The sequence below is a fragment of the Aquila chrysaetos genome, chromosome 11, assembly GCF_900496995.4.
Source record: "Aquila chrysaetos chrysaetos chromosome 11, bAquChr1.4, whole genome shotgun sequence".
NCBI classification, from domain to species: Eukaryota; Metazoa; Chordata; class Aves; order Accipitriformes; family Accipitridae; genus Aquila; species Aquila chrysaetos.
In genome coordinates this window covers 16346532-16366048 of record NC_044014.1, presented here as the reverse complement: position 1 = coordinate 16366048, position 19517 = coordinate 16346532, and the positions used below count along the sequence as shown (strand labels likewise).

General features: G+C 54.1%; 1 protein-coding gene across 2 annotated transcripts; it reads right to left on the bottom strand.

Moving 5' to 3' along the window:
* Positions 1-268: 268 nt before the first annotated feature.
* Positions 269-18730, bottom strand: LOC115348611 (microtubule-associated protein futsch-like). 2 transcript variants are annotated; one of them, XM_041127046.1, is made up of 2 exons: positions 15341-18730; positions 269-13498 (listed from the first exon to the last, which is right to left on the bottom strand). In XM_041127046.1, exon 2 carries the CDS (start codon positions 13429-13431, stop codon positions 8998-9000), a length of 4434 nt encoding a protein of 1477 aa, XP_040982980.1. In that variant the 5' UTR covers positions 13432-13498; positions 15341-18730; the 3' UTR covers positions 269-8997. The 2 variants fall into 2 exon arrangements, with proteins under 2 accessions (XP_040982980.1, XP_029887412.1); XM_030031552.2 differs by having other exon boundaries at positions 18524-18730.
* Positions 18731-19517: the final 787 nt, after the last annotated feature.

The window sequence follows — 19517 nt, the reverse complement described above, 5'->3', positions numbered from 1 at the left end:
TGTAACAATTTGGGGAAGGGGAGAGGGGCCCTGGGCAGCGGTCCCTAGGAGCACAGAGGGGTTGCACTGTTCGTGCCACAAATGCAGATCTGCCGGTGAAAGCAGCACCACCAGCACAGACACCGGCACGGGGGCACTCAAATCCCAGCTGGGCATTTATATCCCCCCCTGCAGAGAAGGGGGGGGTCCCACGCGGAGGGTGCCAGCCTGCTGCCCCACCTTCGTGCACTCACCTTTGCCCTTCCCCAGTTACCACACCAAACAAACGTTGATATCAAAGAAACGTTTAATAAGCTGCAATAAAATACGGACCTTTAGAAAGCTCATAGGGTGGATATCGACAGTGGAGGAAGAAAAGAAAACAAGGTGGTGGGAATCCTTGAGGAGTTCAGATCTGAGTCAGGGACCTTTTACCTGGAACAAGAACACAACTTCTTCCATAGGCTAGGATGAAATAAAAGACAGGAGCACAGACTTCACAAAATGTCAACATTTAGAGAGTTGATACATATTCAAAGTTCAAATGACCCAGCTCTTATAGCTATACATATTGATTTAAAGCAACTTAATATAATTTTATTTTCTTTTTTTTTTTATATACACTTTCAAAGGTTTGTCAGGTGAGGTATGTAAACATTATCTAATGGAAACCCCTCTCCACATTTCCAACCGAGAATTCACAGCAGACAGTTCATTTTCCCAACTCGCGACGCAGTACTTCCCACTCCCCAGAGCAGCCGGGAATGCCGTCCCAAGCCACGGCTCTCCCAGGTGCAGTCACCGGCTCCCATTTCCCACCGCTGGTCTGTACAGTTCACATTGCTTAGGCTCAAACATACAGTACCGGACAGGAGGACTTTTCAGCTCAGTGTCTAAAATTCATACAGAAACAAACAGAGAAACAAAACTCTCCCAGGGAAGTAGACACAGATGAAGGAAAAACATTTGCCGTCAGGGTGGAGATAATATTTAAATGCTGAGCATCTTATAAAAGAAAAATTTACTGGGTTGTTGTTGCCTTTTTTCCCTTTTCTTTTTTTCTTTTTTTTTATACACACCTGTTCCAAGGGCAAAGGAAGCATGGGTCTGGCGAGGGCTCCTGCAGGGCCAGGACCCGGCAGCACTCCCCGCTCCACCCTCCAAAGTCAGGGACCCATCACCATAAAAGTAGCAATGATCCTGCTGACGCTGCCCCACACAGACAGCCAGGCTGGGGGGAGCAGAGCCGGCAAACACTTCCAGGCAAAAGGGGATTTAAAAAAAAAAATAAGAAAAATCCAAACACACTTAGGAAAAAACCAACCAAATGACCTCGAACCCCCTAGAAGGAGAATAAAAATTGCAGAATGGCAATCAAATGAGCAAATGACCCTCTGGAGCCAGCACTGGGATTGTAACGGCGACAGCAGTGTGCTCCCTTGGGTCACCCATACCCGCAGGAAGCGCAGGAGCCCCGAAGGCAGCTGCTTACTGCAGTAATTCACTAGCAGGAGTTTGCTATCAGTAACCACCTACCCTACCCTGGCCGTTCTGGGCGGGGGTTCCTTGGGGGTGACGGCAGCCCCCACCTCCTGCATCCCTGGGGATGCCTCCTTGGGCATCCCCAGGCCAAGAGCTGTCGTGTGTGTCCCCCCCCACCCCCATCATGCCGTGCTGGACTGAGCCCCCACTGGGAGTGGGGTTATTCCCACTGGGCCCCGAGCCCCAAGAGCCCCTGCCATCGAAGCAGACATTATTACTACAAATCTTATTGCTTGCAGTGCTCCCCGCCCCGGGGAACGGCCATCCCGGCCGGCCACGGGAGCTCACTGCCTCCCCGGGGACCGTGGCCATCGACCAGGTCTGACATCATCAAAATGAGATGAAGAGAAAGAGTTAATGCTTCAACTTTGATGTGACATAAAAAACCCAAACCACACACCACCACCCCCCACCCACCCCATCCCGTCCCCCCACGCAATAGCCAGCCCTTTGGTTGCGGCACGCTGGGCGATACAGCCCCACCAACCGACACACCAGTCAGAACAAGAACCTGTGGAAAGCCCATGAAATAAATATTAAAAAAAAACTATTTACAATATTAGGTCTGTGAGCATGAAGTGAGAGAAAAATGCTTTTTCCTGCCCCCAAAAAGCTTAAAAAGTAGGTTAGCAACCTGCCGCCTAGCACAACACTATCTTACATGGCACCTACACATAATATATATTCACATTTCATTTTAAAATTAGGTACTCTTACAAACAGACTTAGAAAACATTGGCTAGCAACGCAGCCCGAGGGACCGCCCGGCCTCCCGACCCACACTGCGAACACCGGCCGGCTGCACCCCAGCTCCTCCGGCTGCCCCCCAAGCTGCCAACGTGCCCTGAATCGAAACCGCCAGCTGCCCCCCCCCCGCCGCCCTTCGGGGAGGGGGTGGAAGTGCTCGTGAAAGAGAGGGCTTGTCCGCGGGGAGGGGAGGAGGAAGGACGGGGACCGTGATTTCTGCTAAGCCTAGGGGTGAGCTTAATACAAACAAGAACTCCTGAGAACATCTTAGAACAGATGGATTCATTTCACAACCACCAAGCTAAAGGATGGGCCGAACGGACGCTACGACACACGGAGGGGGGGGACGCGCGCGATTGCGGGGACATCGTAGCCTCGTGGTTTGCTCAAAAAAACCTACCGCTACAAGAAAAGCTGCAGTGGCGTTCCCTGGCAGGGGGAGCCTACCCCCGCCTCGCTCCCGGGCTGTCCAGGCGTACAGCCCGAGGATGCGGACCCGAGCACGCCTTGCCTGGGGCTCAGCCCTCTTCCCCCGGCACGACCGCCGGTGGTGGGAAGGCCAGAGCCCGAGCCGGACGGCAGCACGCACTCCCCTGCTGCCCCAGGCACTGCCCATGCCTGCGGGAGGCTGGGAACTGCAGTTTTCCCAGTTGCCTTCAACTGGGAATGCAGTTGTCAGGCTGAGAGAATACGAGCTGGAGAGAGAAACTGTCCATCAGTTAGAGTAGGGCAGCAGTACATCTGTGTACTTCTGAGATTGAGTCTCTATTTCCCAGGGGGTTAGCAGGGGCTGGCAGAGCTTTCGGAAACACCAGCATTTCCAGAGGTGCCGTGCAAGCGGCTGGGACGTGAGCTGGGCTGCAGCTTCGCTCATCCACACACAGGCAAAAAGCGGCTCGGGCAGCCTGCCAGCCCACTCGGTCCTGCACTGCATGGCTCCCCTCAGCACGGGAGGGACAGGGATGCAGAGAGCAGCGGGGACGAGTTCATCCTGCTCTCCCAGCTCACGGAGGATGATCAGCAACGCGGCAGAAAGTTTGCTGAAAGCGTCAGCACTGGCTAAACAGCTCTTTGGAGAAGGTTTGCTGCAAATGCGTCTCACTGACGTGTTGGCAGTTGAACACAGAAACACCACTGCACGCAGCAAACACGAGCAAAAAGGACCTCATTAGTGATGAATATAAACACGTGCACACCTTGGATATACTGCATGCATCCCGTCAGCAGAGAAACCCATTCCAGGGCTAGCATTGCTAGACAAGACCCTAACAGCTACAGATACAAGGAGCCATCCTGGGCTCAAACAGCACTTGCTGCAGCCCTCAACCCCCCACAGGTAGATTTTGACTCTGAGCTCAGCAAAGCCAGCCCCTCCCAGAGTTTAGGTAAGGTAGATGGTTCCTGACCATGTGAAGTGTGAAGACCCACCTGGAGCTGCCGATGACAAGGTGAGAGAGGAAAAGGTAACCGTGCCAGTGAGAGAGGGGGGCTGGCAGCCAAGGGACAGTAAGAACATTTGTGGAGATGCAGAGCTAAGAAGATGCTGCTCCTGGTACATGGACCAGGGAGCTGGGATGGAGACTAGTTTCAAGAATAGGATGAGAAAGTGGCCAGCAAGGAAAGCCAAAGTAATGGAAAGAGAAGAGGTCTGTTTTGTGGGACACAGCACTTCTGCTGAAATCCAGAGCTGAAGAAGCAGAGCAGGGAGCTGCAGGGTGGCCCGGAGGAGGAGGAGCGCAATGAGGCTGTGGAGCTGAGGATGGCACTGTGGTAGTGCCAGTGGGCAGCTCTGCACCATAGCAAACGGAAACACACTCCATGCCCGTGTGGAATAAGGCAATAAATCGCGTCGCTTATTTCCTTCCATTCATTAAGATTGTCTGCAGCTCCCTGCGCATCCCTTGCATTGCACAGAAGCTGCATTTATTGGAAACAGGTCGCTCCAAAGCAGGGGCTGTGCCTCAGCAGCACACCTCACCGCTGCCTCGCTGCAGAACAAACAGACACAAGTAGTGCATGGCCCAAGTCATTAACAAAGAGCAACAGGTTTTATATATATGGTATTACCTCTACTTATTTTTGTGTCTCTTGTGCACTACTCTAGCTGAAACATGGCTGTGTGGAGAGAGGAAACTGGGAAGTAAATTTGGAAGAGAGTAATGCAACATGAGGACTGATTGGGAAAAATAGAAAGGAGAAAAAATTCAAACATCTGAGCACTGATAAAGAAAATGAAGCTATCCAGGCAATGCCACCCTGCCAGGCAGTCACCTCACATGCAGACCCTTTAATTTGCTAGCAAATTAAATTGAAATTTAATTTTCTAGCAAGTTACAGCATTCCTCTTTCCTGCCCCAAAATAAAGCACTCACAAAAGCAAGCGTGAAGTACATTAAAAGCCGGTCTTTTAGTCTGCAAGTCCTGCAGCTACTACTGGTATCAAGTGGAGAATGCACACAGGAGAGGCAGAGGGGCCAAAGACGGCATCTCCCGGAGCAGTGACAGCAAGGAAAGGAGCCCAGCAAGGAGCTGGGGGTTTGCTCAGAGCAGAAAACCTTAATGCTTTTCTAGAGATGACGACCACTGCTGGCCTACCTCACCCCTGGGGGATCCTCCCCTGGGGTAACCCAAAGGATTGCACAAATCTGTAATTCAGAGAACTTGTACTAAAGCACCGATATTCCCACCTTGGGGTGGGCTGGAAAGGTCAAGCCCCAAGTGCTTGCTGCAATAACTCAGTCACAGGCAATGGCTTCACCCTACCTCAGCAAACAAGCCTGCCCTCTGCAAAGACTACCTGCATGAGTTAAACCCACCACTCAGCACAGCAGTTGCAGGAGGAAACACTCCTGCCAGCTCCTCACAAACAGCACGATGTAGAGAAGAATCACTCCAGTTTTCCTCAAAATTGTAATTTTTAAGTAAGGGGGAGTTGTTGGGAGGAAAAGAGAGGAGGCAGAGAGCGGAGCAGCTCTGAGTAGGTTTTTTGTGCCCAGCGGGGAGAGCCCTGCAGGGACTGCAGCACCAGGGACCAGACCCAAGAACAGTGGAGCAGGGGGGTCCCTGTTGACAAGACCCCAGACCATCTCACCCCATGGGACAGCCTCATGGCTTGGCACGTCTGGCAAACCCACTGCTCCCTGGCCCTGCAGATGCCTAAGGTGCTGCTCTGCCATCTGCCCACCTGAGCTACATGCCCACGAGGGACAGGCAGTACACTCCTCGCCTGGTCTGGTCCCAGGCAGCAGGCTGGGGCAATTGTATTTAAAAAGGTTTTTCTTTGAAAAAAAACCTCAGAATTATTTGCTTTCTCTTCATTTGCTTTCTGAAGACAAGAATAACAACTCATAGCCCAGCCCAGAATCCTCTTTTCAGCCCCATCCTGACAAAAAACGCGCCCTCTACCTTTCCTCATTAAAGGGTGCAGAAGTTCAGATTTACACCTACGAGGCACAGCCCAGCTCCTGTTAAAAGTCAGTAGGGGCTTTGCACAGATTTCGTGAGTGTTACTTTTTGTGCAGACATGCTGGATCTAACGTGGGAAACCCAGGGCTCGCTGAACGCCTCTAGCATCCCCCAGGCAGGGACAGAGCTGCCGGCTGAAGGCGATCAGAGCCTGGGACAAGCTGCAGGCTTTTTGAGTCTCAGGCCACGTTGCCTGCACGCTGTCCAGCCAATGCCACCTCACTCCTTCCCGAAACCCTGTGACTCCTACAGCATCTGCTGACAGGGCTTCGTCCCAAGGAGACCTGCCTTCAGCACAGGAAATCTCCATCCAACTAAGCTGAAACACAGCAGTATGACAGAAAACTGCAGACCGAGACTGGAAATTCAAAGGGCTGGGAGGAATATGGTTGTCCTTTTAGTATCTCTGATTTCTCCCCGTGACAGGTCCTGGCCATTCCTCTCCGGAGCTGACGCCTGGCAGGGACGCTGCCGGGCACCTCAGCGCACTGATCCCACCACCGCCTAAGCCAAGCCGTGCGCACTGAACTGGGACAGGCGCCCAGGTCCTGCACCAGTGTGACACCTGCCACCTCCCACCCTTGCCATGCTGAGCCAACTGGTGCCAGTGGAGCCCCAGGGTGCAGGAAGGCAGCCAGGAGGCTGGAGCAGCCAGCAGCACCCCATCCAGAAAGCCTATCTCCACTTGCTTTGTTGAGGTTTTTATCCTAATGAGGTTCCCACTCCCAGAAGCACAGAAGATGGAGAGCAGAGCAGCCTGCATTTACAAGCAGCTAAAAAATTAGAAAGCAAGAGAGAGGGAAAGACCTGAGGAGCGCTCGGTGCATGGGGCCCCGCACGGCTCTGCATGCGCAGCCCGGCGCAGGTGCTTCAGGAGCGATGGTGAAGGATGGAGAAAGAGAGGTTGTGAAGGATGGGGAAAAGGGGTTTTGCTGCTGGGGAGCAGCACGAGGAGCGGAGGTAAGAGGGGTGCTCACACACATGCCTGGCCCAGAGGAAGGAGGGGAAATGCCGGGCCCGCATGCCTGCCGAGAGGCTGCCCCAGCGGGAGGTTAGAAGAGGACCGTAAGTACGGATGGAGAAGCAAGAAGGAAAGACAACCTGTAAGAAAGGTACAGATCAGTCATTTAACTGCCATCAGTGCACTCCTGCCTCACACCTCTCCTGAAACGCTTTTAAATCTTTTCTGATGGAATGTTTGACATATTTAATGCATGCAGTAAAAATTAAAGTAATAGATAACTTCATATTAATCTGTACAGGGACTGACAGGCTAGATTTAATCACTTCCTAGCTGTTCAGAGAGTTAACTTATTCTAGGATGATTCAAAGGAAAGGTAAAGGTGTTTTTTTTTTTTCTTTAAATCAGCCATTTCATAGTAAGAGAAAAATGTGCCGCAGCCTCGTGTGCGTCAGCGCTGGGGGAAGGGAATACCTGCAAGAGAGCCAGAGGTGCTCTGCAAGGGGCGTGTGAATCTCAAACGGCTTGTTTCATCCTCTAAACAGGTACAATGAAAGATTTAAAGACGATTATCTGCTTTCCACCTTCAGTCCACGGGTTTGGGGATCTGGGTTCAATGCTAACTGTGAAAAGCAATTCCCATTGCAGCAGAGCCCTCTATAGCCTCTGCCCCCAGGGCAGGCATCTCTTGAATGAGTGGCCTGCACCAGAGCCTTGCTCTGAGCAGGGACAAGGAGCTGAGCAAGGACCGGCAAGTGACTGTTAAAGGTTGGGCAACCCCAGAGCCCACACGGTGCCCTCTCGGGCATCGCTGCTTTCTGCACAGGAGGAGGCTTGCATCGGGATTCACGCAAACGGACTTTGTGCAGCGACGCCAAGTGAAGCCGTGGAGATGCAATGGCTGAGGAGGGCCCTTTCCCCGAGCACAGACCGCAGCAGTCCCTTCTCAGCCACCGAGCATCCCTACCCAGCAGAGCCAGCACAGCCACATGCTCTGTGCACTTCTAACAGGTTTTTCTCAGAGGTGCTAGGCACCGTGACCCTGCTCTGCCACTGCAGACTCCCAGCAGGCTTTTAAATGTGCTGCAGAGGCTTGCAGAGGAGCCCTGCAAAGGCATCGTGCAGGACAGGGCAGAGGCTTGGCTGCTTTCAGACTACACAGCACCAGACACAAGCAAGAACAAACCAACCGCAACTTGCTAGTAAAAGGATGAAATGCAAATTACGGCAAAAAATAAACTTAAGTCAGCCCCTTCTCTCAATCCTATTCCAACTGCAAATCCTGGCCTAAGAGGGTGCTAGGCAAGACGTGTACAAGAGCACAGGGTGAGGGCCAGTGCTCCCCTTTTGCAGAGCATCAACATCAGAAGAAGCTCGAGCCCGTAAGAAGGGAGAGATTCAACCTTCAGCAAAGCGCCACGGAAACTGCTTTGCCGTCAGAGACCACAGAAATCACCATGAGCGCAGCAAAATGGGAGAAGGAGGTCTGTCCAAAAGCAGGGCACAGCAGGACCGATTCATCCCTGAAGCCAGCAAGAAATAAAGGCGGATACAGCCCAGCACGCCCGCCCGGCAGCAGTGGATGCGGCAGCCTGGTACCCGCAGCATCTCCTCCGCCGCCTCCACCTGAGCGGGACCTCCCCACCCCACGGGCTGTGCAATGGGGGAGTGAGGCAGCCATCAGCAGTACACACACCAGTAGCTAATTAATACTTTTATGCAGGTAACAGCATGGGACACCAGCAGCTGCTACTAACGAACCGACAAAGGACAGATTTCGCCTTTCTCTCCCTCACTGATGGGAAATGGTTTTGGTTTTGCTTTAAATGCCACTAAGAAGACAGACAGAAGGAGGACTCTGAAGGAAAGGGAAATGTTTGCGTGCACCCAAAGGCTGCCGAAAGCTACTTCATGTGCACGAAGGTGGTTTTCTTTCTGCTACAGTACAAGTGCTTGTGCCTCAAGTATAAAACGCAAGCCTCCAAATCACACAGACGAGCTTCTTATTTTTATTTTTAAAGTGATAAATAAGGCACTGTACTTTTAACTAAAACTGCCTGGTTCCAAGTTTAAAAAAACCCAAGGAACGTTCAAACTGCAGAAACTTCCTTCTGAACAGCAGAGCCAGACAGGCCGACCTCTTCTCTGTCCGAGACACATCTGCCGATGCCTAAAATCACGGGCATTATCCTTTAACTGCGGATTTTTAAAGGCTTGCTACAGCTTATAAAAGCAGCTTTAGTTAATGCATGGTAAAGGGTTACTACTATACATCAGTTTTGTACATGGCTACCGGTTCTTTGCTATTTCGGGTCCAGTCGCGAGCGTTTGCTGTGCGAACAGTCCACTTTTGCCCTCAGCTTCCTCTTGCCCTGTGAACCGCTGCTCTCCTGCATCTTCCTCATGGACCTCGTCAGGGTCTTCCCTACGCTGGGCTTCTTGTTGGCCATCTTCTGTGACCTTGTGGAGGACTCCCCCAGGGGCTTCTGCTTCGGGGACTTGGCCAGCTCCTCGTGGCCAGGAGGCAGCACGGCCCGTCTGCTTGTGTTCTCCTTGCCCTTCCGCATGGGGAGCCGCACCTTCTCCAGCTGCCTTTTTGGGACTCTCTTCTCTTTCAAAGACATTTTTCTAGCCAGTTTATTGCTCCTCTCCATGGCAGCCTGCTTTCGGGTGGCGGGAGCTTTCGTGCTGACCTCCGAATGCTTTATTTTACTGGCCTTCTTGGCAGGCAGCTTGTCCTTGGTGGAGGAGCTGGACCGCTCCTGGGTGCTCCCGCTCTCCTTCAGCGTCCTCTTCTTCCTGCTGAGCTGGAGGTCGGCTTTGGGCGAGAGGTCCTCCTGGGACCTGCTCTTCCCCTTCCGCCCCTTCCCCGTGCCATCCACTGATGGAGATTTAGCAGGAAAGGCATCTGCTTTGATCTGCAAGGCCAACTTTGGAGACATCAGCGGGTTGATGCACACGCTTTTCCGGCTCTGCCTGCTCTCCAGAGACAGGTGGTCCCCCGGGCCATCACTCTTCTTCTCCGCCTTCACCATGCGGTGCTGGGCTCGCAGCTTGCCCCGCAGGTTGGAGTACTTGCGCAGGATCCGGGTGCTGGCCTGTGTGGGCAAGCTGGGGGCAGGCTGGATGGTTTTGTCTTCGCTCAGGTCCTCTGTGCCAGCGTCGGTGGGAGACGTCTGGCTGGGAGCGGTGGCTTCTTCAGCCTCTGCTTTATCAGCATTCTCCCGAATTTTGGCCCAAAGCTTTTGGTTCTTCAGGTTATTCCGAGCCGGGGTAGTGGCAGCAAACTTCTTGAGATGTTTTTTCAAACGTTCTGCTTGCAGTGAACTGGGGTAGAGACTGGAGGAGGAATATTTCTGCATGGGGACTTTGATGGGGGGGATCTCCCCTGGGAGACGGGTGTTGAGTTTCTTCACGATCACAAGAGACCTGGTTTCGGTTGTCTCCAGAAACCACTGGCAGATGTCGGACAGCTTAAAGGCCTTCATAAACAGCATCTGGACAGGAGAAAGCTTCTGCACTTCCAGCGAGCCTCTACTTTTCCGTGTCCTTTTCTTACTTTTCCAAATCTCCTTCAGTTTGTCGGCTTTGTTCTTTACCTTGGGGGTTGGCTGCACCTCCTTCTCCAGCTGAATCCAGCCCTTCTGAACTTTCATGTACTGGGTGTTGAACTCGGCAATGAGCTCCTGGTTCTCCTCTTCAGCACACCACTCCATGAACTTTGGTTTGCTGTCAGCCGTGTCTATGTCCTCCAACGCTGAGGAGTTGTCATTCCCTGAACGGCTTTCGTCCCTCGGTTTGGGGATCGCTTGCACAGACTCCTTCCCTGGTGTGCTCTTTTTTGTGGTGTCTACAGGTGCAGGTGCATGTCTTAAGTTATAAAACTGCAGGGCGACCTTTTTATGCTTCACAGCCTTTGCTGGAAGATGCTTGCTTCCACCTCTGCTGCTGGGACATGGAGGTGAATTGGCCACCAGCTCATAGGTCTCCAGCTTGCCCATGTCCATGGCACTGTCAGAGCCCTTCTCATCCTTTGCGCTGGCATCGCCTGGTTTCACATCCACTTGCTTGGCATCATTTGTAGGCACGCTGCTCTCTGGAGAGAGGGGAATACTTCTCTTCTCAGAATCAGCCTGCATGCTGATTTCCAGCATCTCACCCGGTTGACTTTGGCTGCCATTAGCAGGGGGGTCGTCTTTAGAGGAAGTTTCTACCTCTGACGCACTCTCTTTCGCTAAGATGCTTTTATAGGTTTGTCTGGTAGTGACACCATTCTCCTCACCTGGCTGCTGCTCAGCGATGCTCTCTGGAGCCTGGTCAGTGCCCGGCCCCTCGCTGGTTTTGAGCAGCACATTGGGGAAGCAGTCGTTTGGGAAGTGCAGGGATGCTGCTCCATCCAGGTGCACTTCTCTCTTGAACCGCTTAGCGCCAGGACTCTTGGAGAGTTTGACCTGAAGGCAAGGAAGCTGCACAGAGCTGGAAGAACCAGTGTCCTCAGCACTGCTCTCAGTGGGTGACTGGGATTGCTGGCTTCGGAGACGCCGGTCTGATGCCACAAGCACTCTCCTGCCTTTTTTTCGCTTCTTATCTAGACTGTCTTTGGAAGAGACAGAGTCTTTCCCTGCATTGTCTGAGCTGTCAGGTTCAGGCAGCATTTCCCCTTCAGCAGGCTCTTTTTCACCTGCTGGGCTGTTATTCTGCACTGCCTCCCCTTCTGAGACTTCGGGGAGGGCTGTGCTGGCCAGCACAGCCTCCTCTTGCTCGAGGGAGCCGTCACCTACCATACCTGATAATTCGGCTTCTGGTTCAGCATCGATGTTTTTGCTCACATCCATGCACTGCAAGGTGGCAGGGGGCTCCAGGGGGCTCTCCCCATCCACGGTGGCAGGGGGTTCATCAGGAGCCTGCCGGCCTGGAGAGCATGGGGAGGGCTCTGCCGGACACAGCCCACAGGGCTCTGTGTCTCCCACACCTGGAAGCTGGGCAGGATCCCTGGCACCATCATGGGCCGGGGGTGCTGTGTCCGCAGCGGCGGAGGGCTGCAAGGGGGACTTTGGCTCCGGGCTGGCGGGGAGGTCCGGATCAGTTTGTACGCCAGAGCCTGGACAACCTTCCTCTCCTCCAGGTGCTTCTGAGATGGGAAGGGCAGCAAAATCGGCAGCCTGCCTGCCGCCACCGCTGTCCCCAGAGGAGCCCAGGCTGCTGCCAGCCTCCCAGGGGATGGTCCCTCCTGCTGTCGTCCCCCCTCCTTCGGCAGGAGGGGAGCCAGGGGGTGGCGAGCTGGCCAAGCTGTCCTCTTTCTGGGGGCTGGGTGGAGCAGAGAGGGAGAAGAAGGGCACGGCCATGGTGGCTTCCCTCGACCGCAGTGCCCGGGTATCCCGGGGCTGCACAGAGCCCGGCTCAGCTCTCTCTTTCGTTTCACGGCTGGTTGGTGCCCCTTTAGCCAGGAGCCTCAGGGAAACCCTCTTCTCGCCTTCCCGTCCTGCCCCTGCAGACCCCCCCACCGAGAGCACCAGGGGTGGCTTAGCGCTTACAAGGGTCTCTGTTCGCAGTGCCGGGCTGCTCCCCCTCTCCTCCGTCCGGGAGCTCTTAACCAGCGTGCGGACAGTCGGGAGCTCGCAGCACTCCCCGTTGAAGTAGTATCCCCGCGTGCTCTTCCTCGCCGTCTTGCGGGATGACACCGACCGCTGGCTCTCGAAATGGCACTCGGTGATGGGCTGGCTGATGTAGACCACGTCGCACTGGTTGTCGTAGTCGTTGATCCTCAGCCCCGATGCCTTCTTGCTCTTCCGAGTGGATCTGAGGGAGGCTGCCTTGGCGCGGGGGTGCCCGCCGGGGGTCCGGTGGGCGGCTGGCGCAGCGCCGGCGGGCAGCCAGCCCTCTTTGGACTTGTCGAGCGGGCCCTTGTCGGCCGGGTGCAGGTGGCAGCCTGCCTTGCCCTTGGCCACGGCGTGCAGGTGGTTTTCTTGCTTTGGTCTCGCATCTTGTTCTTTTGCGTCTAAGTCCTGGTGCAAAGATGCTTTCGAGCTGCATTGCAAAGTGTTCTCTTTGTCGGCTCTGCGAGGGGGGGTCACCGCAAAGCCAGGATCCCAGGACTCTTCCGGCAGAGCTCTGAAAGAGCTCTTTTGGGACCCCAGACAGCTGTCTAAGCTGTCCTCGCTGCCGTTCACATTTGCCACTTTGACCGAGATATAACCTTCCACAAGAGTCTTACCTGCTAGCTGCTCTTTATTGTCCTCACACTTTCTGACACCGGCTTCTTGCTCGTGTCCAGCAGCTTGCTGCCCTTCCAGGCTCTTCACGGCATGATGGAAATTCAAAGAGGAAGAGTTCAACGTGCTGAGGTATCCTTGGGTGGAGTTATCCTTTGGACTAGCAGAACGAAGCCTGGTGACGGGGAGCTCGAAGTCCCTTCTCAAAGCAGGACTGGAGCTCTCTCCTCTGTCCAGAGACTTCAGCTCTGCTGGCTGCTTCGGGGCTTGTCCCGTAACATGCAGGGGGACATCGGACCCCGACTGTCCCAGGTCTGAGGAAGAAGGGGGCTTTGATTCAGTACAAGTACCACCCTTATCATGATTTTCAGTGCTTCGCTGGCTACAACCAGAGCCACAAGTAGAGGCCTCCATGCTCTTGGATTCAGACAGCTGCTGGCCTTCAGAGTCTGGTTGTACTTCAGTGTATATGTCGTTTAGCACACGAATGAATTGCTTCTGGTGATGTGTACACAGTCTGACCATAAACTTTTCCAGTGGAGACTTCGGCTGATTGTTAGAGTCTATTGCTATTGTCTCTGCTGCATCCTCACTAGAGAGACAAAGAGAGAAGCAATCAGTAACATGTCCCAGGGAATAAAAGTTTATGCTGCAAAACTGGAATAACACTTCTCCTCCCACTCAGGCATATTGCTTGCCCGACCTCCAGGTGAGATCAAGCATCCTGTTGTTACAGGACTGACAGGTATCCCTTCAGTCCCCAGCGTGCACACTTATGTATGCATACTGCTGGCAGGAGACGGACTGTACTTTTGTTTGTCTCCCAATGCCAGAGCACCCATAATTACACTTCTGCCTAGGACATCCTGGTGTGTTGCCACCACGTGACATGTTCAAAGCAAACCTAAATTTCCCAGTGAGAATCACATTTAGTATTTGCACGGTGCCCAGTGTAGAAGGCCCAGCACTTCTGGGACCCGCCAGGATGACTGCACACGTCTCCATGCTCGATCTGCACAGCCAGGCTGGGTGGGAGCAGAGCAGCATCCCAGCTGGGCAGCCAGATGCCAGAAATCTTGAACTACTGTAAGTCTTCAACTTCTGCTTACGCTTCGGTGGCAGAAGATGGGTCTAGGGCAAACCGAGCAGATCTAAGCCTCCTCCATAATCAGTGCAGAAATTTTGGCGAGCTCCCAGCCTGCATGACGTGCAGGCAGCAATGCACCCTTGTGCGGTGCAGTGCCTTGCCATTTGCACTGACCTTTGATTTACTGCCATTTAAGAAAGTGGCTCTGCAGCTGATGGGCTGACTGTCAACGCGCAGTGGTCACTCAGAACGGTCTGCTTCTACAGCACAGGATCACTGCCACTAGCTAGCTCTCAAACCGAGACGATTATCATTTACCTGCTTGGCAGAGGCAATTAATTAGGACTTATTGGTGGAGAGGTTAAGGGATAATTACTCAGTGTTTGCATGAACTCATCAGGAGTGCCATGCCAGGTGCTGTTATCGAGACCGTATCTGTTCCCAGTGGCAGCACAGGCGATTGCTACCCAGTCCTCGCCACACCGAGGGAGCTACGTGCGTTGGCACCCATGCTGCCTGGCACAGAATCTTTGCCAGCAACGCAGAGTTGCTTTGCAGTTAACAGTTGCACTTTGCACCTCCTGGCCTTGTACCGGAGGACTGAAAGTCATCCCCCCCCTCAGCCTCGCTCTCCCCCCCCAGCATTGGACGCCAACCTCACTTGCTCAGCTGGGTTGAGGAGGGCAACGCTTATTTGCAGGGTTCAGAGCCAGGGTTGGGAAAAGAAAAGCAGCTTTATCCGGAGTGGGTTTTCCCTCCCCACTCTGCCAGGCGCAGGGCTAGACAGGCGGACAGGGAGGAAGAGCCCCAGCTCAGAGGAGCCGTCGGCAGAGAGGAGGAGGGAAAGCCAGGGACCAGAACCGGCCATGCTCGGTGGCAGCCAGCATGCCGGAGCCGGCCCTGGGCAGCCCTCACCTGCTGCTTACTTACTGCCTGCTGGCCGCTTTCTTTGAACTGACAAGCGCCAGGGAGGCACCTCCAGCAACCTGCTTCCCCCCGGCTCGTGAGGTCTGCCCCCGTACTCGGCAAAGGGCAGGGAAAGGCGCCCGGGGGCCGCTTCGGACCCCGGGCTGGCCAGGTGGCACCCGGCCTCCTCTTCACCCAGAAATGCTTGGCTGCAGCCAAGACTGCCATGAGCATCTGCTAGCCAGCCCTTTGCTTTCCAGTTTGCCCAAATTTTTAAGCATAATGAGGCTGAGCCTCTCAATCACGGCCACTCAGTTTCCTTAAAGGCTTCTTGGGCAGGGTTTTCCTGAAACCACCCAGAAAGGCTGAGCGAGCTCCGCTTGCCAAATGTGCTCCGGCACCTCCAGAACATACTCCCGGGGTTAGCGATAAACAACATACCTCGAGACTGCTTTACTACACCCGGGCAAGAAAAACGCCCTTCAGCAACCGTCTCAACTGGTTCTACCTGGCGCTGTGATGACTTTCAATTTGCAATGCCTGGGATTAGTTTAAATAAAAATGCTCAGGTACAACCTGGCCCCTCTCCAGATCCCTGCATGGGAAGGGTTATGTCAGCCAGGATCTCTTACACAGCCCAGCTCCTCCCCTTGCCCTGCTGAATAACAAAGGAGATAAAAAACCTTTCAGCCCCCCCCCCCCCCCAAGAGGAGGGCTTGGAGCAGGGGGCTTTGCGAAGAGGCAGAGCTCAGCACAACTTTTTTTCCACCTTTGCAAAGAGGGCGGTTGCTTTCCTCTTGCCTGCACACAAGCCCAGCTCCTAAGAGCGGCAGCCATCTTCCCCCAGCAAGACCGAATTTATAACGGCGGCAGCAGAGGTGTGGCCCTGCCCCGGCCCACCCTGCCGCCACGCTCCTCGGGCAGCCTCGGGAAGCGGTTACGGTGGCAAAACAGCCAACTCCCTCCTTGCCAGGGCACCTTCGGGTGCTACACGCAAATGGCTGCGAAAGAAGAGCCCATGGCGTAGGCGAAGCGGTTGCCCGGGTGGGTGGCAAGGAAGAAAAGGCGAGCTACAGGCTGGGTGATGCCTGGTGAGGGAGGAGGTTGTGGGTCTGCGTAGAGAGTCCCTAATTTGGGAGAAGGGACCAAAGTGGCCGGGCACAATCCTTCCTCGCCTTGCAGTAGCGACGCCGAATGCAGCTGGTTGCAGTTCAAGCCTGCTTTGCATGGGTGTGTGGGGCTGGAAAAGACCCGTGTCCTGCTTGTATGGCAGAGGGGACCTGGGCTCCCTGGTCCTAAAGGCTCCAGGGTGGCATTTCTGCCTTGCCTTCAACTAGTTTCTTCCTCTGAAGTGTGACTGAGGCCACGGTGCCTATTTTCACCTTACTTGCCCCACTGTACTCCAAGGAGTCAATATGAGATACACACAGCTTGTCAAGCTGTAAATTTAAAAAACAGAGATAAATACTTTTCCTGCTTGATAAAGGAAATAAATCCATTCAGCCTTGATGCCCTTTGTCCTTAGGAAACTCATCTCACACTCAGAGACACAGTTCAGCTGCTTCTGCAGGCACGTTGCATTCAGGGTCCTCTGCTTTCACATCACTTTGGCTCAAAGATAGGCTGCAACTTCTCACCTTGAGCTCATCTGCTCCTTCCCCAGCCCACCCCTGTTTGGGTACTGCAGGCAGTATCCCCTTTTTCTCAGTTTCAAAGGATAACCTTAAGGCAGAGTTCTGTCTGTCACCTGCAGCTGGGCTCTGAACACGGCTCGATCCCACCTCAGTCCTTCTTCTCCCTGTTACCCCAGGGTGCTGAGACGCAGCCTGTGCCTCTTCATCCCCAGATCTCCCAGAAACAGCTCTGTGCTCCCTGGGACCCAGTAATCTGTGCACCTTGGTAGCTGCCCAGCATTTCCCACCATTCCTGTCTGTTCTAGCTATTATTACTAAATAAAACTTGCCCATGGCCATTCTCTACTTGCCCATGGCCATTCTTTTGCCTGGCGGCCGATGGATGCAGGATTGCCTGCAGCCTCTCTACTTAAGGCAGTTTTGGAGAAGAGCTTGTTTCATGCTCAGGTGTAATAGAAGAGTTTATTTCATTTCAAGTGTCCCACAGCTTCAGGCAGGGTTGCTTACGGATTGTGTAAACTGTTGCAGAGAAACTATTTATTTACGTGGCTTATCAGTGAGGAGAGGAGAGGTGAGCTGATTGCAGAGCTGAAGTGCCTTCCTGGGGGAAGGTGCCGGCTACTAACAGGCTCCTCATCCCTGCCGGCAAAGGCGCAGCAGGAGCTGAAGACCGACTGGCGAACGCAGAGGATGGGAATTGGGAACGTGGTTTTAAACAGGAGGAAAAATTGTTCTCGAGAGGCAGCCACCCCTGTCTCTGAAAAGCCTGCCTTTCAGGAGGGACAGGTCAGCCCGGCAGAAGCTGCTGGGCTCAGCAGACAAGTGAGGGAGCCCGGGGCCGCCCATACCGTCTGCAGCCTCTCCCCGATGCCCACGCTTACCCCTTCCCACAGGGCTTGGCCTGAGGCTTTCTTAGGTGCGGGTGTGTATCGAGGAACGTGTCATCTCTCTCAAGGGCTGGAGAAGCCACAAGCCTACTGCAGCTCCGTGGCTGGGGAGAGGTGGCTTACTGGGGACCCTCTATGCCTGTAGCCGAGCTGCAAGCGCAGTCACAAACCCGTGCCGGGTACCCAGAAGGATTTCACTGCGATGGGAGAGACAACCCACCCGCCAGTGAGCTTTCCTGCAGAGCCTGGGAGATGGCAGCTCTGCCCTTTCTGGCCGCCAGCCTGGAAAGCTGCCCACACAAGGCTGCGGCTGCTGGAGGCTCCTCTGCTCCTGCGCCCCAACGCCCCGCTGCATGTGTCGCCCCGTGCCGGCACTGGACACCCGGGTGTCCCAAGCAAATCTTATCACCTGAGCCCCTCCCGGCCTCTTGGCCCTTCTAGCTTTCCCAGGGCAGCCCTGTTCCCTCCTCCTTCCCTGCCTGCCGCAGAAGGTGTCAGAGGCATCAAGGGGCAGGAGCTGTCAGAGACACAAACGGAGCTGTTGCTACGCAACCCTGGCGGTGCGGCAATTAACGCTGGGGAAAACGTGCTGTGCTCTAAAGCTATTTGCATAGCTGCGTGCTGCAATACATTTGTTTGCATTGTGCCTCTACTGTTTAGTGGAGTTTGAAGTCAGCCCTCCTCCAGCTCTTGCTGGGGGGGACACACGGGGCTTCCAACAAAGGCCACGCAGTTGGGGGTGATGGGGCTGGGGGAAGGCAGTGGTCTGTGTGTCCATAACACCTATAGATTGCACAGGTATAGGATGTACAGTACGGCAGGGAAAGGACAAGTTATCTGGATTTCATCCTGTGCAACCCGAGCAGTCTTGCCCATCTTGCGTAGCTGGCTCCGGCTGTGCCCCTGACCCGCTGGTGGGGTTGCCGCATCTCCCCTTTTCCAGGTGCACCAGGATGACACTGAGGTTGTTCTGCTTGTGAACGCCAGAAACAGAGCTTTACAGGCAGCCCAGCCTGCCTGTGATTCAAGAGTGTATTTTGGTGGGGAGCAAGGGGGAGAAGAAAGAGAGGGAGAAAGAAATCAACTGGTTCATACCAACCTACCTGGGACGCCGGTCTCCGAAAACCTGCCGATTGCCAACTGCAATCTTCTGGTTTGCCCACCCCAAGTTTCTCACTATTGAACATGAAGCCTGTGCCCTTTTTGGGTTTCTTTTTTTAGCCCTTGAACATCGGTTTGATTGATTATAAGTTTACAGGTATGTTTTGTACCTCAGAGGCACAAGAAGCAGCAGCAGAACAAAAGTTCAAGGCTAAGTGTTTCTGTTCCTTTCAGACCACTCTAAGCACCAGGATTATAGCTCTGTAAAAGAAACAAAACATAGCTATAAACTTATAAAATCCAATTTAGTATTTTTACGGGGATGACATCTCCCTTCCCTCTCCTGCTGTCACACAGCTGACTCTGTGCCAGTTGGTGGAGCACTGCCTCGCACCCCCCAAAACCAGAGGTACACTGGAGTACCCCACCAAGCCGAGGGGTGCCTTGGAAACCTGGCTAAAAGGAGAGATTTGAGAAACGTGGATGACTAAGAAGAAAGCCTAACTTGCAAGCAATGCTCTCGATCAGCTGAACTCAAAGCACTGACCGTGCCCACTTTGACCCCAAGGCCAGAGGCAGCGTGTCTCGCGGCTCTCGGGTGGCACCTCCAGCCCTGATGGTTTCAGCCACTTCATTTATTTTTCAGGGCGAGTGGAAATGCCATTTTGAGGGATTGCAAAGGAGGAGCAGCCTCTAAAAGGAGCTCGTTCACCACTGGCAGTCAGGTGAGCTGACCCCAGTCCCAGGGGTATTGTGAATCCTGCATGCTAAACGTGCGCTTGAAAGCGTCTGTGGCTGTGGGCTGCCAAAGATGGGCTCGCTTTCCCCCATGCCAGAGGGGCTGCAGTCCGAGCCACACAAGGGTCTTGCCCAGCGGAAGGGGGAAATGAGTTCTCTGCCAGCCCCGGTTTGGCTTGCTGGAGCGGCTGTGTGAAAGCAAACGCCAGTGGGGAAAGGCACTGGACCAAGGCTGGAGGTGGCACCGTGTCTTTCAGT

Bases quoted from the DNA above. Each gene is read 5' to 3' on its own strand.
- LOC115348611 (XM_041127046.1), bottom strand. From the start codon at position 13,431: ATGGTCAGACTGTGTACACATCACCAGAAGCAATTCATTCGTGTGCTA.